The sequence below is a fragment of the Toxorhynchites rutilus genome, chromosome 2 (assembly GCF_029784135.1).
Source record: "Toxorhynchites rutilus septentrionalis strain SRP chromosome 2, ASM2978413v1, whole genome shotgun sequence".
NCBI classification, from domain to species: Eukaryota; Metazoa; Arthropoda; class Insecta; order Diptera; family Culicidae; genus Toxorhynchites; species Toxorhynchites rutilus.
The window spans coordinates 49,841,099-49,866,557 of NC_073745.1; the positions used below are offsets into that span (position 1 = coordinate 49,841,099).

The window sequence follows — 25,459 nt, forward strand, 5'->3', positions numbered from 1 at the left end:
GGGCTGGAAACTGTAAACTGCTATTAATTACAATATGGTACGTGTACGTGTGCAGAGCGATCGATATAGAGAAGTGTCTATATTTAATTTCACGTATCCGTATATGCTGTACCGGCTTGCGGGAACCGGGAACTTGGGACCGTGAAAAATGGATCCAACACTAAATTTAGATGTTCGTTCCCCTCTTCGCAATTGGATGTGGTGCAGATCACATGGCGACCAAGGGTAAATTTACATCCCGCTTCGTTCGCCAAGCAAATTTGTTAACATATTTAGATGATAATCATATACTGGTTTACATTGCTGCTGACATGTTTTGTGGGATGAGCCTATTAATCGCAATTTATCCATTGGAGTGATTGGAAATGATGTTCCGAAAATGTAAAATGTATGATGAGAAATGAGAATGTGTCGAATCCGGATTAAAAAATATCAGTTACGATTGTTCATTATATTTTTTTCGAGTGAAAGACTATGAAAAGCTATCCGAAACTAAACTTAGTCTCATAGAAAATATGTGAATTAGGTACTGTTCATCGCAAGTCACTAATTTTACTAATTTCTCTTTGAGAAAAATTTACACTGGAAAAACGGAACGTCTGTTGAGGCTACCAAAGAATCGGCATCTTCAAAGACAAAAGAAGTGCAGGATTATCTCCACTAAATGTGTGTTTTTGGGTTAAAATTCTTTAAACCTAAAAATCTGTATTGAATTAATTTATTGTTTTTTGGCAGATACTATTTCTTATGGAATTGTTGTATACTGTACTACTAGAGACAAGCTCAGCGTATTGCCTCGGCGTTATAAGGCGTTTGAGAGAAAAAATTCGTCGTAAACGGCCAGATTTGTGTGAGAATAACACTTGGGTTTTGAACCAAGATAATGCACCAGCTCATCGATTGATCATTGTGAATGAATTTTCATCCAAAAGTGGCACGAAGCACTATACTCTTCAGATATGGCTCCGTGTGACTTTTTCCTATTTCCGAAACTCAAATTACCACTTCGTGGGACTCGTTTTGACAGCATTGAAGATATAAAAACGAATTTACTGACTAAAGGCAATTCCTGAATACAGTTATGCAAAATGTTTCGATGACTGAATTGTTCTTTGAAAAAAGTGTATTGCTTCAGAAGGGGCCTGTTTTGAAGGCTATAATAAAAAATTAGATGATAAAGGATTTTCTTTAAAACCCAAATTCCCGTTATATATTTGACAGAATGTAAATATGCAACCTGGGTTTCGATTCCTTACCACTGAATCTAGAAGCTGAAAGCAAAACATGGAACCTACAACCAAGAAACAGAATGTAGTGTATAGAACTTACACTTCAAAATTCGAAATCATTATCAGAAATTCAAATACAGAAACATGAATTTAAAAAAAGTGAATTCTGAAATTCGAATCTGAATTCTACATCTGTAACTCAAAATAAGACTACTGAATTCCGTTTTTATGAATCTCGAATCGGGAAGCAAACTTTGTCATTAAAATCCAAAGCCGGTATCTACCACTGATAGTTGGACTCTAAATCTAGAATCTTGATCTGAACGGTGGATTTTTGAGTTTGGTTTCAGGATCATTGAGGAATCTAAGATGAAATCTGAATTCAAAATGAAATCTTCAACTAGGAAACTGAATTCACAGAATTTTACAGAATTTTAGGAATCTCGAATCATTAAACAAGTTCGGTCTAGAAATACAAACTTGGTGTCCGCATCCAATGTTGGAGTTTGAAACCTGGAATTGAAATCTTGGACGATGATTTTCATAGTTATTTGGATATCTTCATCTCTCCTATATGTGACCGGAAATTAGTCTACTGAGTATGAAATTTTGGTATCTAAAATCCTCAATATTGAATTCTTGAATCTAAAATTTTGAATCTTGAAATTTCGAGTATCTGAAATATCTTAACCTTTTGAAATATTTTTACCTTAAATTAAAAAATCCGTTTCCAGAATTCAAAATATTAATTTGAAACCCATTTGGAATCTGAATCTAGAATCCCTGCACGTAAATCAGAACGGAATCTGATATCATTTAGATTCTATGGTAAATATGGTATCTGGATTCTTGGATTTGGATTGTGGATCATTGAGAAATTGAATCTAGTGCTTGAGTCCTAAATCAAAAATCAGAATGTAATGTAAATGAATGAATGTAAATGCAGATCATATGCATTTATGAAACTGGAATCTATCCAAAATTTCGAAAACGTAACCTGAAAAATATCTGGGTTCTGATTATTTATGGCCATGGCAAATGCGAATCTGAGATCCGTGCTTGGATTTTGAATTCTGAACCTTTAATCTAAAATCAGGCTATTGAAATCCGTTACTTTGTTATTTTCAAAATATCAATATCTTCAGTATCTGAAATCTGAATCCGGAATCCAATTCTAAAATATGCATCAGATAGATCTGCATCTAGATTCTGAGTGTGGTACATGGATATTTTGATATGGATTCTGGATAAGTGAGAATTTGAATTCGGAACCACGAATAAAATTTCTGGACGCTGAATTCATTGTCAATTCTTGCTTGGATTTTTAATCCTGAATCTTTAACCTGAAATGAGGCGATTGAAATCCGTTTTTTGTTATCTTTGAAATTTCAAGATATCTTAAAATCTATAATCTAAATCCGGAATCCAAATCTGGAGTCCATAGCCGAAATATAAAATCTGGATCTAAATACTTAATCTGGTATTTGAATTTTTGAATTTTGATGCCAGATCATAGAGATTTAGAATTTGGAGTCTGAATTCAAAATCAGGAAGCAAAACGTAATATAATTTTGAACTGTGACAGCTGTAATATGTTCCTAAAACTCGAATTTGATTTAAGATTTCTTATCTTAAATCAAAAATTATGGACTCTGATTTTTCATAACTATTTGAAAAACGAACCCGAACCACCGTCATGATAGGTGCGACGTTAACCACTTATCTTCAATCCATTCCTGGATCTGTAAACCGAAAACAGACGACTGAATATAAAATTCTGATACTTGCACTATGCAATTTTTATATCAGAAATAGGAATCTAAATCTGAAGTCGGCCTCTTGAACCTCGAATATCGCGAGTGGAATCTGATTCTGACATCTGATATTAAAGATTCTAGACGAAATCAAGAGCCCTAATCTAGAACTCAACTCTATCGCTGCAATCTGCATCCGACATCTGGAATCTAAACCTGCATCTGAATTCCGAATCTAAAACCTGGATTGTTGGATTTGGATTCTGGATCACTGAAAAATTGAATGTGTTATCTATAACCAAGGAACAGTGTTCAGTCCTTGAAGAGAAAAGAAGTATTGCATCGTCTCCCACCTCTCCTGTGTTGAACAGTACATTTGTGAGCTTCTTGTTCAAACGCGTTTTTTTCCCGCCATTACATCAAGGGGAAGGAAAGAAGGAAGTTCTCCTCAGAACTTTTAACATCCTACTTCAAGCGTCCAGTGCCGCGTTTCCTCTCCAGTGAAACGGTACGCCATTCGATTAGAGTCTCTGCTCTTGTGCTAACAAAGTTAACATATACAAAATGAAAAATATATACAACTCGTAAACTGGATCCCGAATGTTGAATCAAATTCATCTTTCGAAGTCTGATATTTGAATTCTAGATTTCGATTTTCTTAGTTGAAATTTGGAAACCCTAATCTCCATATCTGAATTTGTATCCTGAAATCCGGCGACAGCGAATATAAAATGTTAGTATTTGTAATCCACAATCTGGAAATCAGGATTAGAGAAGGCAGATAATCTTTATTTCGGAATTTGGTCACCAATCGAAAATTAGACTACGGAAATCGAATCATTAACAAACCTTGTCACTGGAAATGTAAATTGGATTTGGTAGATTTGTATTTGATGTTTTTATATGGGACCTGAATTCAAAATTCTGAGTTTTAATATTCATCTAGAATCCGAAATCTAGAGTTTGAATCCTGAATCTGTAGCTTTAAATCGGGCGACTGATTACGACATTTTGGCATCTGCACTACGAAATTGAAATTAGAAGTGTGAAATCTGGATTTTTGTTTCGGAGTCTACTTTTGGAAAACCGTTTTTGATATCTGAAACTCAAACCTGGAGTTTTCATATCGAAATAAATTTTTGAGCCGAAGTCGAAAATTTTAAACCAGCTCTATCCCTGAAATCCGCAAAAAATCTCTGGAATCTATTTTTATATAAATACTCGAGCGATTGAATATGAAATTTTGGTATTTGCCCCACGAAATCAGAATTCAAAGTGTGGAATCTGGATTCTTTTGTCGGAGTCTAATTTCGAATCTATCTTATATCTGATTTCTAGGATCTCAAACCCAAACCTGTAATTTGCATCGCGGAATGTGGGATTTAAATCTTGGAATCTGTAACTTGAAATCTTAATACAGAATCCAAATGTTAGGTCAACTTTTATCCCTGGAATCCAAAATTGGAATCCACATCCAATATCTTGGTTTATATTCAACTCTTTGCGGTTGTATGTCTGCTCTCAGCCACCACACCGAGGAATCATACTAAATGCTCTTTATTCAACCATGTAATAGTTAACACGTTTCTAAACGAATTTTAATGTCTATGCGAGGCGATTTGGCGTAGAGGTAACATCCATGCTTCTCAAGTTAAAGATCACGAGTTCGATTCTTAATCCCAACATTCTTCCAAAATTGGAAGTAAAAGTGACGAACCAAGAAAAAAGAATAATACAGAAATAAAAAAAAAATTAAATATCTAGTGAGCCCGATTATTAATATGAAGCTTTTATGATTAATAGATAATGGTACCCAGTATGAATAAGTTTATTAGCGTAAAAAGAAAAAATGATCATTTTTTACGTTTTATAAACGGAACTTCAAACGCAAATCATGGTTCTAGAATTTCATAGTCATTCTGAAGCCTGCATTCTTGATCTGAAACCTAGATCCAGGCGATTGAAAAACAGAATTTCGGTATCTTTCAACCTTTGAATCTTTAAATCTTTGAATCTTTGAATCTTTGAATCTTTGAATCTTTGAATCTTTGAATCTTTGAATCTTTGAATCTTTGAATCTTTGAATCTTTGAATCTTTGAATCTTTGAATCTTTGAATCTTTGAATCTTTGAATCTTTGAATCTTTGAATCTTTGAATCTTTGAATCTTAGCATCTTTGAATCTTAGCATCTTTGAATCTTTGAATCTTTGAATTTCGAATCGTTGAATCTTTGAATCTTTGAATTTTTAAATCTTTGAATTTTTAAATCTTTGAATCTTGGAATCTTTGAATCTTTGAATCTTTGAATCGTTGAACCTTTGAATCTTCTAATTTTTGATTCTTTGAACCTCTCGTCTGTATGGACAAACCAGCGGTGATTGAGGGCTTTGAATACAATATGTCACAGGTTTCTTGTAATGCTTATTTCATTTTAAAATAAAATGCGAACGTTTTCGAACATAACGCTTTTAATATGAATTTGTTAAAAAAATCAGAAACCCATGTTTGTTTTTTTTTAATTACGAAGCAAGGAATATGAAATATGATAATCTGGGATTCATTCTTCGCCGATTGCCCGAAGTAACCAGACGAAGGAAAGTCGCGTCCAAGTTCCGTTATCGGTTACCGCGTGATTGTTGTTTTTTTGCCGCTGAAGAGTTCATTTCGCTATCTGGATAGTGAGTGAAGTGCCCTGCCTGCAAGTGGATAGAGGCTTTCATCCTCGGAAAGCCAAGCATTGGATTTTGTTTTGTCGCTGCTTCGCCGACATTGGAGATTTCGCCGAGTCATCGTGCCAACAGTGACAGTGCGGGTAAGCTTTCACCGACGACTGTGTGTAGTGGTGTCGTAGGCACATTCCCACCACCAACGAGCTTTCAGCATGCTCCCGTTCATCTGCACTGGAGTGCGTTCATAGGTGAATAACATTAAATATACTGAGAGAAAATATTTAATAATTATAAGTTTTTTTTTGTTTTTGTGAATTATTTTATTGTGAAATATTGTTTAAAAAAATATTTAGAATATAAGTGAAAATTTCAAATGGCAGAGAGTGGGGGACCTTCGGATATGGAGGTCTCTGACTCTAGTTCCCTCCTAACGGATAAAAAAAAGTCACTCAAACGTGTTCCAAATACGGAAGATACTTCTTCTGGGGACGAGTCAGCTAACCCTACCAAGCCTCTCTCCAAAAAACTAGCAAATCTCCCATCTGCCCTTAACGATCCCACTCTACCTTCAACCTCGTCTTCTCCCTCTGTTCTTCCCGCTCCTTCTCAACCTTCGCCTTCCCACTCTCAATCCCCGTCCTCGCCTTCCCCCCCTGTTATTCCCACTCCCCGTGTAAAGGTCTATCCAGAAGATGCGCCCGGAACTGGTCCCTGGGTTGTTTTCTTCAGGCCTAAGCCAAATGGAAAGGCGTTGAGAGTCATGCAGATCGCGAAAGATCTGGCAAGGTATACCTCCGTTTCGGAAATTTCGAAGGTTAGACCAAACAAATTGCGAGTTGTCGTGAATGATCGAGAAGACGCAAACAAGATTGTTGTCGATCAGCATTTTACAATTCAGTATCGGGTCTACATTCCCTCTCACATAGACGAAATTGAGGGTGTGATAACATGACCCCTCCTTGCAATGATTATCTCTCTTGATGTTTAATTTAAATAGAGAGGTCGGAGATATCACTGTTTTACAGTGGAATTGTCGTAGTCTTATGCCTAAATTGGATACATTCAAATTTCTAATTCATAAACTCAATTGTGATGTTTTTGCTCTATCCGAAACCTGGCTCTCTTCTCAAAATGATCTCTCTTTCCACGATTTTAATATCATACGCTTGGACCGTGATGACAGATACGGAGGGGTACTATTGGGGATCAATAAGTGTCACTCATTTTTTAGAATTGACCTTCCACCTATTGGAGGGATCGAAGCTGTTGCTTGTCATGCAAACATCAGAGGCAAAGACCTCTGTATAGTCAGCTTGTATTGGCCTCCGAGAGCTACGGTTAGCCGCAAGCAACTTGTTGACATGTGCTCACTCCTTCCTGAGCCACGATTAATCTTGGGAGACTTCAACTCTCACGGAACTGCCTGGGGGGAACCGTACGACGATAATCGTTCATCGTTGATATATGACCTTTGTAACAGCTTCAATATGACCGTTTTGAACACTGGGGAAACAACACGTGTACCTAAACCTCCTGCTAACCCAAGTGCTCTTGACCTCTCGCTTTGCTCGAATTCACTATCGTTAGATTGCAAGTGGAATGTAATCCAGGATCCCAACGGTAGTGACCATTTGCCAATCAAAATTTCTATCACCAATGGGTTGAATTCTTCTGAATCAATAAACATGGCATACGACCTCACAAGACACATTGACTGGAAAAAATATGCGGACGCGATTGCTCTAGCCATCAATTCCAGAGATGGTTTGCCTCCATTGGAGGAGTACAACTTCATTTCTCGTTTGATATATAACAGCGCGGTTCGCGCTCAAACGAAACCCATCCCAGGTTCCACTATTCGTCGAAGGCCTCCCAATCCATGGTGGGATGGCCAGTGTTCCAAGCTTTATGGAGATAAATCGAATGCATTTAAAGCTTTTCGGAAACGTGGAACCATTGAGAATTTTCAAAAGTATTTGGACCTTGAAAATCAATTTAAAAACTTGATCAAAGGGAAAAAACGTGCTTATTGGCGAAATTTCGTGGGAGGTTTATCACGAGAAACGTCAATGAAAAAATTATGGAAAGTGGCTCGAAACATGAGAAATTGCTCTTCATCCAATGAAAGCGAGGAATATTCACATCGATGGATTTTTAATTTTGCACGAAAGGTTTGTCCCGATTCCGCTCCAGTGCAAAGAATTATTCGAGATATACCACAAGATAGGTGCGATCTTGATTCCGAGTTTTCGATGGTAGAATTCTCTCTTGCTCTCATTTCATGTAACAATTCTGCTCCGGGATCGGATAGAATTAAGTTCAACTTGCTGAAAAATCTCCCTGATGTGGCGAAACATCGCTTGTTGAATTTATTCAATCGGTTTCTGGAGCATAATATTGTTCCAGATGATTGCAGACCAGTACGAGTTATAGCTATTCAAAAACCCGGAAAACCCGCGTCCGACTTCAATTCGTACCGCCCAATAGCAATGCTGTCTTGTATACGGAAATTGTTGGAGAAAATTATCTTGTTTCGCCTTGATCGATGGGTTGAAATGAATGGCCTACTCTCAGATACACAATATGGGTTCCGCAGGGGCAAGGGGACGAATGATTGTCTTGCGTTGCTTTCTTCAGAAATTCAAATGGCTTACGCCGAAAAAAAACAAATGGCTTCAGTATTCTTGGACATAAAGGGGGCCTTTGATTCTGTTTCAATAGAGGTTTTGTCAGACAAATTACACTCTCGGGATCTGTCGCCTCTATTGAATAATATGTTATATAACTTGCTTTGTGAGAAACATTTGAACTTTTCTCACGGAGATTCGGCAGTAAGTCGGGTCTCTTACATGGGACTCTCCCAGGGCTCATGTTTAAGCCCCCTTTTGTACAACTTCTACGTAAGCGACATTGACAATTGCCTTACACAAAATTGCAGCCTAAGACAACTTGCAGATGATGGAGTGGTGTCTGTCGTAGGATCAAACGAATCCGACCTGCAAGAATCCTTACAAGATACTTTGAACAATTTTTCAACCTAGGCCATTGGGCTAGGGATCGAATTCTCCACGGAGAAAACAGAGATGGTGGTTTTTTCTAGGAAGCATAAACCAGCAAAACCAAAGCTTCAACTTTTGGGTAAACCGATCACTCATGCTATGTCATTCAAGTATCTTGGGGTCTGGTTCGACTCTAAATGTACTTGGGGGGCCCATATTAGGTATCTGAGTAAAAAATGTCAACAAAGAATAAACTTTCTCCGTACAATTACCGGCACCTGGTGGGGACCTCTTCCCGAAGATGTATCGAACAACTATTCTCTCAGTGATGGAGTATGGCAGTTTCTCATCCGGTGTAAGGTTATGAACCCATTGGTGATCGGAAATTTTGAGCAGCTGATCGAGCTAAATTTTCATTCTGGATTCATGAGCTCATATCATGAATTGTCTCCATGCAGGTTAATCCTTCTTCGTATATTCCCAACCGTGTTTGTTTTCCTGACTACATCAATTCCTCTGTGCATTTTGATCTGTCCATGAAGCAGGATATCCATGGAACATCAGATTATCTTCGATCGAGGATCGTTCCAACGATCTTCGATGCAAAGTATGGGGATATCAATTGTGATAATATGTACTTTACTGATGGGTCCTCTATGAATGAGTCCACAGGATTTGGAGTGTTCAACGAAATTTTTAGCACCTCACACAGTCTTCAGAATCCTTGCTCAGTGTATATTGCTGAATTGGCAGCGATACACTGGGCGCTGGACAGCGTCGCCTCACGACCTGTTGAACACTATTACATTGTAACGGATAGTCTTAGCTCTGTCGAAGCTATCCGTTCAGTGAGGCCGGAAAAGCACTCGCCGTACTTCCTTGAGAGAATACGAGAAATTTTGAGTGCTTTATCCAGACGCTGTTATGTCATTACCTTTGTCTGGGTCCCTTCACATTGCTCAATTCTGGGTAATGAGAGGGCTGACTCATTAGCAAAGGTAGGTGCAATTGAAGGCGATATTTATCAGCGTCAAATCGCCTTCAATGAATTTTATTCTTTAGTCCGCAAAAATACCATAGTTAACTGGCAACGCAAATGGAACGAAGTTGAATTGGGCCGGTAGCTCCACTCGATTATCCCTAAGGTTAGCCTCAAACCATGGTTCAAAAGTCTGGACTTGAGTCGGGACTTTATTCGCACCTTCTCCCGACTCATGTCCAATCACTGTTCGTGATGCGCTACTCTTTCGTATTAATCTTGCCGACAACAATCTTTGTGTTTGTGGCCAAGGTTACCACGACATCGAGCACGTTGTTTGGTCGTGCGAGCTGTATCTTGTCGCCAGATCGAATTTAGTAGTCACCCTTCGGGCCCGAGGAAGGCAGCCCATGGTGCCGGTGAGAGACGTGTTGGCTCGGTTAGACCTTGATTACATGTCCCAAATATATGGTTTCCTTAAAGCTATCGATCTTCGTGTGTGATTGTCCTTATACCCTTAGTTTTTTTCTTTTCCTTTTCCTTTGTGAGAGATCGGATCCCTTCTTAAGAATAAGATGAAATGTAAATACATATTAGATATAAGATAGGTTTAAGAATTGAGTGTGATGAGTGTGATCATTGTCAACATATCCTCATATCCTCTCCTTTTCCTGAAGAAAATATGTCACTCTTCTAAACTCGAGTTGACCGCGAGTAATCGGTTTCCTATATTATTAACATTAGAATTAAGGAAAAATGTATATATACTAGTAACAATACAGTAAGAAGTTCGGCTCCTTTAAACCTATGTAACTGAGCCTGTAAAAATAAACGATTTAAATAAAAAAAAAAATCTGGGATCCCCTAGTAAATCACTTCCTAACTTCGCCATAATTCATCGCGCTCTCGCGAGAATCGCTGGATATGTAGATATGAGTTCATCTCCGGTGTAAATCATGATCATATCAAAGCCACCGGCTGCTGTCAGTCACATCGTTGATGATATATGTGTATGCCCGTACAAAGTAAGTGAAGGACCCAGGCTAGAAATGGGGACTCGTTTACTTCATCCTCTACCCACCCACTGGGAGAATGGTAGGAATTGGGAATGATTGATTACCTGAAAGTTTGAAATTGTGATACAGTGGGTCCCTGAAGCTAATTTCCTTGGCGCGACGGGTCGAAAAAAGCAATATTATGTGCAATGTCGTCTCTTACCAGTATTTCCCAGAACAGGATACAACAGAAAACAAAATAGAATCCGAGAAAATTTAATTAATTTTGCTACTGTCGTCTCTCTTGTTTGGTGCTGGAAGAAAACAAATCATCGCAAATGTAAAATTGCAACACCTGCTTCCACCCGTCGGTTTTTTTTTATCAAAATACGATTATATTCATTGAGGCTAGAAGTTGTGCGTGTGCTTGAGTACCTGGAAAATTAGCTCATTATCGCGTAATTTGCCTACTGATAATAGCGGTTGCGGGGCATTCCTGGTAAGCAGCATCATTTTTAATGTGTTACGATAAAGTTTCCAGCAATACAATTTATGAAAATTATATTGCATGGATGATGAAATTGACCTCCCTCTACTAGGACCTCTCACACTAGAAGCAAGAAAAAGAAAAACGGATGCTGGTGGTGGTGCACTGCAGAAACAAGCGCAGGAAATTAGCCTGCCGAAAAAGGAAAAGTCGGGCGCACTTTGGTCACCTACCTCCCACGCGAGCATAAAGCGCTAATGGAATGCGTAAAAATTGCATAACATCTCTGACGCTGCCGCTTGGGCGACGTCGAGTCATGGTGTTTATATCAGCGCTATTATAAAATATTAACGACGCCGGTGCTTTATTTACTAACGATCTTTCTTTTTTTTCCCTTTTTTCAGGTTCGTATATACACCGGCAGTGAAATCAACCGATTAAAAACAGGAAGAAACACGTGGAAAGTCAGCCTGCGACGGAAAGTTAGGAAAAATTAAGCAAGATGTTTCGCTTTAAGATGTACGCAAACGCATTTTTACGAGGAGCGGCATGTAAGCTAACCTTTTTGTTGGGACCGTTTGACTTGTTACCTTTTTTGTTTGAAGCGGCGAAAAAAAAGTTATGGTATAACTTTGGGGCCGTTATGATGAATAATTCGTCGCTGAATAAGCTCGGACTTTTTTTTATCGTATTTTTTTATGTGGGTCTGCGATTTCTCCGAGTGGTATCATTTTTCATTTTTAAAAGGTATTCAAAACCATGTGATGTGATGACTCTGTTTGCAATGAAAGTCGGGGAAAGGCGGTACGAAAAATAAACGGGGATTATAGCACAGGTTACACGGTGTATTTACGACCTAAGGAGCGAACTCTTAAGTGGCAATAAAGGGTGTGTCATATCAAATTGCACCACGGAAAAAACGCTGTAGAAATTTAATTTTTAGGAATTATATCTTCAGCTTTCGCTTATAATCAGATAAGAGTGTATAGATCACGTTGGCCATGCTTCACTGTCAATTTGGAAAAAATTTGGAAAAATGTCGTCGAACGAAAAAGAGCGTCGTGAATTAATCCTGTGCACTCATTTCGAGAATCCGGAGTTGTCACATCGGGACATCGGTAAGATGCTGGGAATCGTCCAATCCACGGTCAGCAGAGTACTAAAACGATACTTCGAGAATCTAACCATCGACCGGAAGGTGAAGAACGGCAAAAATGGATGCTCCGTCAGTGAAAAAGATCACAAGCGCGTAGTTAAGCAGTTTAGACGTGATCCGAGAAGTTCGGTCCGGGATGTCGCCAATAAGCTGAATTTGTCAAGTTCATTCGTCCAGCGGACCAAGCAGCGGGAGGGCCTGCGTACATACAAGGTTCAGAAGGCTCCTAACCGCGACGAAAGGCAAAACATGGTGGGGAAGACGCGAGCCCGAAAGCTGTACACCGAAATGCTGACGAAGCCGCATTGCCTGGTAATGGACGACGAAACCTACGTCAAAGCGGACTTTCGTCAGCTGCCGAGCCTGTTGTTCTTCTCCGCAGAGGGCAAATTCAGCGTTCCGGAGGAGATTCGCAAACAGAAACTATCCAAGTTTGCCAAAAAGTACATGGTGTGGCAAGCGATCTGCTCTTGCGGAAAGCGGAGCGCCCCCTTCGTGATGACCGGCACGGTAAACGGGCAGGTTTACCTTAAGGAGTGCCTACAGAAGCGCTTACTACCACTATTGAAGCAGCACGAGGGCCCGACCATCTTCTGGCCGGATCTCGCTTCGTGCCACTATTCAAAGGACGTGTTGGAGTGGTACGAAGCCAACGGGGTCACCTTCGTGCCAAAGGAAATGAACCCGCCCAACGCGCCGGAGCTTCGCCCAATAGAGAAATATTGGGCGATTATGAAGCAGGCCCTCCGGAAGAACCCAAAAGTTGTCAAATCGGAGGCGGACTTCAAGAGAAAATAGATTTCTGTTAAAAAAAACTACAACCTGACGTTGTACAGAACCTTATGGACGGGGTAAAGAGGAAGGTGCGAGCATACGGGCTTGGGCTCGAAGTATGAATAAAAAGAAAATGCAAAAAGTTGTTTAATAGTTTTTATTTTACTGTCTAAAATTTTCAAAAGGATCGGTCTACTGGGCGAATTTCTACAGCGTTTTTTTCCGTGATGCAATTTGATGTGACACACCCTTTATCATAGTTGATTGCATGAAAAATCATGCATCACCCCTTATACAAAAATTAAACAGAGAAAATATGGAATAATCGCGGAATTTTGTAAGGAAAAGTCATAATTATTTATTACTATGAGTGAATGAATCACATTTCTATCCGACACAAATGGACAGAAATTAATTATTCATCTTACTGTCCTAATTGCTCATAACAATTAATCAACTGGAAATAATTGTAATATGAAAAGATGCAACCATAAACTTCTATCAATCACTATCCTCAAGCATGGGTGACAATTTCATACTGAGTACCGTTATGTATTATCCATAGGAGCACCGTTTGGATTCATGAATAGATCCACTAGACATTAAAATTCTTTTAGAACAAGTGTGAGCTGGGAGGTCTCCGTAGCCATATTGGTTGCGCGTTCGCTTAGTAAGCGATCGATCGTGAGTTCAAAACTCAGGGCCCCCATTGACCATCTTTGTGTTGTTTACAGAATAACTACGTCCACGCAACAATCAACAGCGATGGAGATCGATCCACGGTCGAAATAAGATCGATTCATCCATACAACTGCTCTGCTCTGCAAGACACATCGGGCTGCTGTTCTATAAATAACTCAACAATGATCAATCAACTGTCTCTGCTGTCCGGTCTAACTGGATAATGAAAGAACAGAAGAAAAAACTCTTACGCCTAAATGGCTACTGTGTAAATGTGTACCTTATGCAATGGTATAGAAGGGAATACTCTAACGCCGAATAATGGCAACTGTGTAATGTGCTAATTATAGATATGATAAACATGTGACATGTACACGATTAAAATTCGGCTCTGTTACAGCTAAAATACTAATGAGCCTAAAAAATAAAACAAAAGGGATAAAAAAAAGTGTGAGCTGATATATTGTTGCACAAAGTACAAGATTAGTCTACTTCTTTGCTGTGGTGGTTGAGAGCAGACAAACGACCGCAAGGGTAATCAACAGTTCGTTAAGACTTTTCTCGAAACAAACGAGATAAACATCCGAACGTCAGTTTCATTTGATTCTATATTTTTTCGGTCAAGAAGCCAATATTTTATGTCTTAGCAACTTCCATTCTAATTGAAAGATTGGGTTCGATCGCAATCGATAATCGGACTTTACTAGATCAGTCCGGCTCCAGTTAACTAATGGATATGCATGATATAATTACTGTTTTCTGGCGTCTCAATTGATCCTGTCCACTTACATTTCATTGATGGAGATAAGTGGTATTGTTAAGGCAAAACATAAGATTTAATGTCTACAAGCTATCTCAAAAACAAGCCATCCAAAATATGTCATGGCATGCGAAAAAATTGGGGTTCTCCTAAAAATGCGGTTTTTTGTGATTCGTGATTCGTCACTTCGTGAACTTTTCAATTTTTGATCAAATTCAACACCCGGCCGCGGAGGATGAAGCAGCGCAATTGGGAGAACATTTTTTTAATAAAACGGAATGCCGATTTATTTCAACGACTACGATGCCGACTTTTCGGACTACCTTTATTCAGGATAGTGTGAAATTAGTAAAGATAGGACTATATATTTTTCCGACAGAGTTAAGGTTTGGACGTAGTGATTTTCCCGATAGAAATTTGTTCATGGAAATGCTGTTTATCAGACCTTATGTATTATTTCAGCACATTATATTAAAAAAACACGCCAATGAGGTTATAATGCTCAAATCTTTGCATCACAAACGTAAAGCTCTCATTTCCTAAATTTTAAACTTAAACCCAGGCTGTGCGATATTTATCTTCCATTCTTTCTTTGTATCGAGCAAAACAGTTGTGTCTGACATTGGCATTGAGAAAAACGGCTACCTACTAGCTGGAGCGAGACTGTGACTTGAACATTGATGAATGGATTATAGAGGCTTTAAAATTTCTCAGCTTATTCGCCTCTGGCCTTTAAAAAGACTAATGTGGAAAACTAAACAAAACGATTGGCCTAAAGAATGGTAATTTGGTAAACCTCGCTGCCGTGTGGTCGCTGCGAGCTGTATGACTGGCAACAGGCATTGAATGTATTCTGAGTGACAAGTTTTAGAGTATGTATGCAAGTCTGAAGAAAATTCCTTGACGAAAAATCATCCATATTCATTTAAAAACGGTACTGTAGGTACTTTGTTATGGACACAATTTCTCATTTTGATTTAATATTTATGAGGATGCGGTTATAAGAGATGAAATAAATAAAAGAATGTAGAGAGCTCGATGGGTGTTATATGTATCGACACAGCGCTGTGCCTACAATTCATGATCGACATATTCGTGAAGGTAGAGAACGAACGTCTGTGATTCCCACGGCACAACAAACAGGAGCGGCGTGAGGAAGAACACATTCACTTGCTATACGCTATCATGAGTAATGCCGACACAGCCTTTGCTATTGTCAGGCCAAAACGCAATGCATTGTCGGGACATAACGCACGTGTGTTGAAACAAAAATAAAATCTTTAATAAGCTTCATTGCAACGTTTCACATATACGATCCCACTGACTGGCTGTATTTGTTTGAATGGCAAACGATTATCTCATAGACATATTTTCAGTTTAGTTAGAGTAAAAAATACGCCCATAGCATAGTGTTATTTTCTCGGAGTTTCCAAATCCACGATTCTGCATTCTGTAATCCATTGGACTCAACCTCAACCGAGTTGGGCAAATGTAGCAACCCTGCTATGTTTTTAAAACAAAAACTATAAATGAAAATTAGATCTCTTGTATTAAAAATGTGTTATATGTTACTAACAGTAACAAATTCTCTGCAAGTAAGGAAAAGTCTTGAACGAAATTGTATTCGATAATGATTTAAATAATGGATAATGTTTCCTAAATCTTTTTCGTTCGTTCTATCACAATCACAATCGATATAATAATTTTACAGATCGTTAAAACATTCAAACACACTTACGATACGATAGTTATTTTTATTTAACAACCAAAATAACAGTTCTGCTGAAAAGTTTTTTGCAAAATTCAATTTTATTATTCAATATAATTGCCTTCGAAGGCGATACAGCGATTATAGCGATCTTGCAACTTTTCGATACTATTTTTATAGTACTCTTTCGGTTTATCCGCAAAATATGCCTCAGTTTAGGTAATTACTTCATCATCGCTCTTAAATTTCTTGCCAGCGAACATTCTCTTCAGGTCTGCGAACAGAAAATGGTCGATGGGGGCCAGATCTGGAGAATACGGTGGATGAGGAAGCAATTCGAAACCCAATTTGCAATTTTGCCATCAATACACGAAATTCGGATTTTCCGTTTTCTTTCACAATAGAGTAATTCCAAATGAGATCGACAAATGACGAAACATGAGTATTTTTGATTCGAATGAAAGTGTGTATTCCGTTTGGGTCAGAGGAAATATGAGTTTTCCACAGAAATTGGAAATTTTTTGACTCAAGCGTAACTTTTGAAAAGGGCGTATCGATTTGAGTAGGAGAAATCTTTGATAATTTATATCTCAGAAACTATGAGTCGTACCGAAATAGTGTCTTAGAAAGAGTTATAGAGTATTGATGGTTGAATATGGACAAAAATGTACACTGAGAAAAAAAATTAATACTCTTTTTTTTATTTACAAAATAAAAATTCAATTTGCAATATCCAAAATACATATTTTTTATTTTTTCATACAAAATAGAAGTCATGCAGAAAATTTAAAAAATGGGCCCAATATGGTAAAACTATTTTTGACGAACTTTGTGGAACATCGAATTTTTAGGAATTTTCGAAACTTCGAATTTTTGTATGTTAACAATCATTTTTAGCCACAAATTATGAATCCTGATGTGATTTAAAACAAAAAAGGTTATTATCAATCTCCTTCTAAATGTAGCCATCCTCGAAATATTTAAAAATATTTGTAATTTATTGTCTTTTTTATAGTAAATAATCCCTTTTAACATGTTTCTCGTGTTATACCGTCATGTTCATGAAATTTTATGAATTTGCTTATAACTTCCAAAAACTTTTCCAAATACATCATCATGGTTCATTTTTTGACTCAAGCGTAACTTTTGAAAAGGGCGTATCGATTTGATTAAGAGAAATCTTTGATAATTTATATCTCAAAAAATATGCGTCGTACCGAAATAGTGTGTTAGAAAGAGTTATAGAGTATTGTTGACTTAATTTGAAAAAAAAAAATACACTGAGAAGAAAAATTAGTATTTTTTTTTATTTACAAAATAAAATTTTAATTTGCAATATAAAAAAATATGTATTTTTTTATATTTTTTCTTTTTTATCATATAAAATAGAAGTCATGTAGAAAATTAAAAAAATGGGCCCAAGATGGTAAAACTATTTTTGACGAAATATGTGCAACATCGAATTTTTAGGAATTTTCGAAACTTCGAATTTTTGTAGGTTAGCAATCATTCTTAGCCATAAATTATGAATTCTGATGTGATTTAAAACAAAAAAGGTTATTATCAATCTCCTTCTAAATGCAACCATTCTCGAGATATTTAATAAAATATTTCTAATTTATAATCTTTTTTATAGTAAATAATCTCTTTTAATATGTTTGTCGTGTTATACCGCCATGTTCATGAAATTTTATGAATTTTCTTTTAATTTCCAACAATTTTTTGGATTGATTGAAGTTTGTATTAAGATAAAAAAAGATTTCTTAGTTTCGCTACGTTTTGTATTAACCCACATGTCTTCGAATGTTTCGTAACGTAACTACTTTACATATGTCTTTACCATAACGATGTACTTGGAAAAGTTCGTGGGAATTATAAGCGAATTCATAAAATCTCATGAACATGATGGTATAACACGACAAACATATTTAAAGGGCCTATTTACTATCAAAAAGACAATAAATTACAAATATTTTTTTTAAATATTTCGAGAATGGCTACATTTAGAAGGAGATTGATAATAACCTTTTTTTGTTTTAAATGACATCAGGATTCATAATTTGTGATTAAAAATGACAGCTAACATACAAAAATTCGAAGTTTCAAAAATTCCTAAAAATTCGATGTTCCACAAAGTTCGTCAAAAATAGTTTTACCATCTTGGGCCCATTTTTTAATTTTTTTACATGACTTCTATTTTATATGAAAAAATAGAAAAAAAATATAATAAAATACATATTTTTTGATATCGCAAATTAAAATTTTATTTTGTAAACAAAAGAAAGAGTAATTTTTCTTCTCAGTGTTTATTTTTTTTTCAAATTAAGCCAACAATACTCTATAACTCTTTCTAACACACTATTTCGGTACGACGCATATTTTTTGAGATATAAATTATCAAAGATTTCCCTTACTCAAATCGATACGCCCTTTTCAAAAGTTACGCTTGAGTCCAAAAATGAACCATGCTGATATATTTGGAAAAGTTGTTGGAAGTTATAAGCAAATTCATAAAATTTCATGAACATGACGGTATAACACGACAAACATATTAAAAGGGATTATTTACTATAAAAAAGACAATAAATTACAAAAATTTTGTTAAATATTTCGAGAATGGCTACATTTAGAAGGAGATTGATAATAAACTTTTTTGTTTTTAATCACATCAGGATTCATAATTTGTGGCTAAAAATGATTGTAAACATACAAAAATTCCAAGTTTCAAAAATTCCTAAAAATTCGATGTTCCACAAAGTTTGTCAAAAATAGTTTTACCATCTTGGGCCCTTTTTTAAATTTTTCTGCATGACTTCTATTTTGTATGAAAAAATAAAAAAAATTGCTGAATAACAAAAGTTGCTTCACTCTCAATGCTGTAACTCACGAACCAATCGACCGATTGCTGTCAAATTTTGGCACGTATCCTTTGAATGATGGTGCTTTGTGATAGTCAAGTAGATTTTTGCGAGAGGCGCCATCCAGGCGTCAACCTTATGAATTTTTCAGCCGAACTGTTATGCACTAGAAAAAAAAATGATGACAGAACAATGTTTGCCGGGTCAGCTAGTTTTTTTTATATATTTTTTTTTGAAAGTTGAGGTTTTGTCACATAACAAGGCCAAACCAGAGAGGCGTTTTTTTTCATTTTTGAGTTATGATATTTTCAAAGTTAACCGATGGTCCGAAACATCAGTTTTTTTTCTAAGAATGCCTTTTTTTTAATTAATAACGTTCGAACCAATGAACCAATTGAGATGATCGACATATCAAATTGAAGTTGATGAGTTAGTATTCTTCGAAAAAATATTACACTTGCGAAAAATTTGGATTTTGTTTTCGTAATTATTGATTGTATTTGTTTTTCATAGTTTACTCGGATGAAGATAGATGGCGCTATATTTTTATTGACAGGGGACACTGACAGCATTACAAAAACTCACAATAAACTACAACCGTTAAACTGGTCAAGCAACAAACACAGAATATTATTGCATCCTATTAAACCAACTGGGCGTGAACATTTGTGAGGAAAAAAAAATATTATAGAAGAGGAATAACATAGTTTTCAAGACAAGGCTCCCTTTTGCCAAAGCTATATAATCATTCAAAAAATCGGCGAAGAAGTACGAATTGTCGTCACATCAACGCTGTTCGTCAGCTTCTTCCGCCTTGGCTGTTCTCAAACTCAAAAAATCATGGGTGGGAAATTTTTTTCGGGGAATGAGAACGTATGAGTAGTCGTGGAAGTGTATTCCGGCGGTCTTCGAATTCTCACTTCAGGCATGGTCACCGCGAACACTACTATCGATTTAAACAAAAGTCTCATTTAATAAAGTGGCAAGTTCTGCAAGGGCACATAGACGAAGCGTTTGCAGCCATATAACTCCCCGAATACAAACAACAAAAAGTCAATGCTTTAAGTGCAATTCCATGCCAACTACTGCTGCTGCTGCATGTGAATCCGGAGCAAGTCTACAGTCTCCAGCGATTTTAGGTACATTGACACGAACCAGATATAAACCAACGCTCCCAGGCATACACCCATAAGAACACACGCCTGAGACAAAGAGAATTAAGCAAGTGGTGCTGCTACTACTGCTGGTTTTGGCCTAATGCCACTGCAGCGTATTCGCCGACGACAAACACAATGGTTCTGCTATGTGTCGCTATGGTTGGCCCAACTAGGCACCATATTGTACCCCCATCGTCAGTCAGTCAGTGCATTTGGCTGATACAAAGCTACAACACAACGTTCTCAATCTTCCAGGAGAATAATTTTTTCAGTTCTTTCACCGACAATATGGCGTTGGCGCTCGGGACGTGGCGCGGAACGTCTCCAGTAGATCAGCGCCCTCTCAACGTGTGACGTGAACGAAACGGGGTTACGCTCCAGTTTCGAACCGAATGATTGGCAGCCGCCGGGTGGAAAATGACAGCGGACTCCGCGCCGTGTTCGATGTTTGACAAATTGTTGTTCCGTCGTCAAATGGGAGGAAAGTGCTGTGAGGGAGGGATGCCATAAGTCGTAAGACGGAGGGAGCGGTGAAGGTCAAAGACCTTCGTCATATATTGCTGCCTGAATTGAGAAGGGAACCCGACGTGTTCAACGGTAAGGCAAACTTTATTATTTTCCCATTCCCCCAAATCAGCTGATCACAATTCGGACGGAGAACGACAATTTCGTTTATTCGATTGGGAAAGACTTTTATTATGTTTTTATATTCACCTCACCCACTAATAAAATGTGTGTGGTGTTTCCAGGAACGAACACTCCTCGGTTTGACTCTTGTGACTGCTGACTTCTAACGCATTCGAGGGCAGGCCATACGTGCACACATGTGGTGCCAATTGGATTGCTAATGAGCGATAATTTGAAAGTTTCGGAAATTGGTATCGGAAACATCGTCCTTCTTTTTGTTGTCTCGTGGCACAAAATTGAGAAGGCGGTACTCTCTTTTTTTCGTACGTGTTTTTGGTGGAAGAAGACATGCACTCAAATATGCTTGATACTGTCTCACCGATATTATCTCTGAAGCTCGTTGCTACCGTTGCAAACGGGACCACTCGCGATATTCGCCGGAGGTGTGAAATTCATTTCACAGCGGAAGCGATGCGATGGTGAGTATTTGCGATGTAAATTATTCTCATAAACGACAAAATTGGTCGTTGGTTCAACAAGAAAAAAGCGAAAATGGTTGAAAGTTGACGAATTTTTGTGAAAAAATACTGTTTAACCATGGATGGTTTTTTCTTCATATAGCTCTGTGGAGGGGTAACGACATTTCTGAATAAATGTCTTTCCATGAGCATTAAATTTACAACATTTTTCCTTATTTTGGAAACCTCACCCTCTTGAAAGATCCAGAAATTCATAAGAATTATCCACCCCCAGCCACCAAATTCCTCTTTCCTGGAGAAAAAACTCCTGCGAAAACTGTATGTATGGCATAACACGTGCACTATCGCAGGAGACAGGGGTCTAGTCATCAATACGTCGACTTAGTTGTTTCTTTTCCATCCTTGGCAGTCTTGTACCGAACGGTAGGGGAGAATTGTCTAAGATTGACAAAATCTTTTCTCACTACGAACGTTCGAACGGAACTTTTTTCGTCGATGGCAATGGGGCTTGCTAGAGATTTGTATACCACGAAAATGGCTAATTTACATATTATTTTTTCGGTTCAGTGTCCTATAAGAGCCGTGTGAGAGCTATAGAACCATAGAGAAAAAAAATGAACTGCTAAAACTGTGTAACTGTTGATTATATAACTTTTTTTTGCGTTTTTTCATTAATATTTGAAACGATAAAAAAATACTTTCTATTTTGCTGGCGGGGTAAAACGGACCATGACGGGGTAAGACAGAGCGATGCTATTTTCAAACAGTTCAGTCTAGTAAAAATAACAAGAACAGTGTTGTCTAAAGTACTAAATGTTTAGGTTTGTTCATAGACTACACACAAACATCTGCGAAAGGACATCTATATTTGACGTGCAGAGTTTTGAAAACATTCGTGAAAAGTTTACCGTATTTTCGGAATCTATAAGGATGATTATTTACGTGCAGAGATGTCAACCTTCCTGATTTTTCAGGATTTCCCAGACTTTTTAGCACACTCCCTGATATCCTGACGAACACTCAATTTATCCAGATTTTTCTGAAATGATCCTGATTTTTCCTGATTTTTATACATTTTACATTATTCATAATAAATATACTGGTTTCCTTGTCAAAGTTTCCTGTCATGATAGTTCTCCGGTTCGCACATGTATGTATCTTATATTAATTTAAATTCTCTAGGCGCAAAGCTGTATTTATTTTTTTTTATCTCTACCCTCAATTGTTTCGTGGCTTCCCAAAACAGTGCTTTAAAATTTCATGAAGCCAGACGTCCGACTAATTTATGATATTACAACGAGATAAAGTTGTGTATGTAGATGTATCCCCAGAGTTATTAATGTAGGAATACGTTCCGGAGTGTAAAATTACTGAAGGGAAAAATTCTAAATCCACAGTCAATATAAATAGATTTTAGATGTGGTTTGTTTGTCTGATTCAAAGTAGAATCAACTTTAATGATGGGACTATGGTAAATATATCTAAACCCGTACTAAATATCATAAAAATTAGGAAAAATTCAATAAGTCTTCCACTGTTGATATGCTTTCCTCATTTGTTGAGTAAAGATTCATTTCAAAGCATGGACGATGAATTCAGTGAAAATTTGAATATTTATTTCTCTGCAATTAAATGTAGTGATGCTGTAGATTTTTCGGAAAAAATATAAACGATCAAAAGGTTAGGCGAAAAACTAACATTTCCGCTTATGCGAGGATTTATACCATGTTTATTAATTCTTTCACATATCCGGTCTTCGCCCGAAGAAAGATATGTTTTGTTTCTGGTGGGTTTTGGAATGGATTCTGGATTATGAGCTCCTACCAAGCAACTTGTTTCTCACATGTATGGCTCGCAGCAGTTTTGGACGAGGAAGCAAGCATGTTCTTGGTGGATAGGATATTTAAGCTGTGTGAAAGATGGCGAGAGATTGTGAAACAGAACTATGGATATAAAATTAAATTATAGTGATTTGATTGAAAATTATGTTTTTGTTTTCCCAAAAATCGACATTAACTTTTCGGACAACCCATTATGAGCTATCCTGATTTTTATTTTCATCCTTCCTGATTTTAAAATTTGTAGTTGGCAACCCTGTTTATGTGGGTCTAAAATCTCTCAAAATCTGGAGTAGTTATTTTTAGTTCCGATTCGATACGTTGTTTCGTTCAGCCAGCTCAAATGCCAGTTCTTTGACATCTCGCATTGTGATGGCGTAGAATTGATTCCCTAGCTGCAGCAAATGCTCCTCCAGTTCTTGTTCCTGAGTAGTAGTAAAACCTAAATCAATGGATCCGAGCTTCATCGTCGGTGATTTATTGCTTCTAACTGGTTGGTGGTTCGCGGATTTCAAAAACTGGCTCATGCTGTCCTAATGTACATGCCGTTATCCAATGCCGTTATCGAATCCGAACTCCCGGCATGATAGCGTGTGACGCCTACCACTCGTACGTTTAAAATAAACACGCGGAATCATGTAATCATATATGATTTTCGGTTTTTGTTTGTTTTTTTCCACTTTTGATCAGTATTCATTGTCACATTGCTTAAAAAATATAGAATGACATGTAGAAGGTGTTTTCATTTACAGAAATCTGAAATTAAAAATGTAACTATGTCCATATTATCCCCACTGTCCGTATTACCCGTAGTTCCCCTACTTCTTATTGAAATGCAGCTAACCATTGATCATCATCCCACACCTAACGTGGTGCGTCCCTCTTGACTCGAGGGATCCAGGGTAGAACGGTCGTCTGATTATAGATTATAGATTATATAACAGACGAATGAAAAATTTGAGGTAGTGTAGGCGGTGCGGGGGATTTTTCGTCAAAGAAATTTCTTCCGACTTGCACTGTGGTGACGCGTATTTTAGAGCATGCCACTCCAGAATTCATTCGAGGCGTGTTATCCGACATAGAAATCTCAACTAGGTACTACTAATAAATATAACGCAAGTAATACCCAAGTTGAGAAGGCGAATGTTCCACTGGGAACGTTAGTGCCATCCAAGAAGAAGAAGAGTAGGCGGTGAACTGAAAAAATATAACTAATATAACTAATGTTGGAACGTGCTTTTGAAAAACCAGTAAAATTCTGTGTTAAACCCTAAAAAATCAGTAATCTGTAATGGAAGCTCGGTTTAATTAAGTCTGAAAATCTGCAAGAATACAGATTAATCTTCAGATAGATACTGATAACAAATAAAACGGTTGGGATTAGATAAGAATTATGAATTATTAAAACATTATTTGTATTCGTCGGATTCAGCTCCCTCTTATTTCTATCTATTTTTTGATTTTCGAGGAAAGAAGAGGCAGCGATGAATGAATAATTTAGAGATCGTGCGGAATCGCTTTCAAGAACGAAATCTAGTTAATTAACCCTTGCAAGTGTTAGTTTTTTGTTTATAGAAGACACTTGTATTGTGACTTATTCCCTTAATCAATTGGTAAAAAGGTCAAGAGAGCCGAGCTCGGACCCCTTTGCTGATTCACGCTGGCTGAATATGGATAAAAGTATTCTATATCGAATGAATACTATCACGAGAATGTGTTTTCGGTCCTTTCAAATGACTTTTTTCAATTTTCTTTAAAATAATTCATTTCTTCCATAGAACTAGGCCTATAACTTTTCTCAGACCCTTTTCCGATTAATAAAATTGTGGCTGGAAAATAGGTAAAATATTTCTCTCTCGAATTACTCCGCTAACTCCATACGAACAATGTTTTTTGATTTTCAATATTCTGTATATTTTCCTATATTGACCCATGCTCACGTTTCAGTCTATAACTTTTATCTGTCACGATCAAGAAAAAAAAATATGTGGAAAGATGAATGATTCAATTCTCTATCTAAGGAGCATGATTTTGAAGGTTGTTACTTGATAAACAATCAATTTATTTTAACTGAAATAATTCATTATTCATTAAATCCAGCAAGACGTTGAACAGAAACTTGCACGAAACTGAGTGCGCCACGTCACGTTGAGAACGAAATAAAGTCTATATCTTCTTCTTCTTCTTCAACGTTCCTAGAGGAACTTCGCCGTCTCAACGTAGTATTACTTGCGTCATTTTTATTAGTACTTAGTTGAGATTTCTATGCCAAATAACACGCCTTGAATGCATTCTGAGTGGCAAGCTC

At 37.3% G+C, this 25,459-nt stretch overlaps 1 protein-coding gene across 5 annotated transcripts in view; it reads left to right on the plus strand.

Annotated features, from left to right (window-relative positions):
* The window catches only part of LOC129771151 (phosphatase Herzog), a 178,004-nt gene that overhangs the window by 105,460 nt on the left and 47,085 nt on the right, over positions 1–25,459 (plus strand). The window contains exon 3 of one of the 5 annotated variants that reach the window (XM_055774561.1): positions 11,518–11,664. The exons of the other annotated variants lie outside the window; for them this stretch is intronic. Coding sequence (XP_055630536.1) covers positions 11,616–11,664 — 49 coding nt within the window. The 5' untranslated portion in view covers positions 11,518–11,615. The remainder of the gene's footprint in view (positions 1–11,517; positions 11,665–25,459) is intronic. 5 annotated transcript variants of the gene reach the window in all.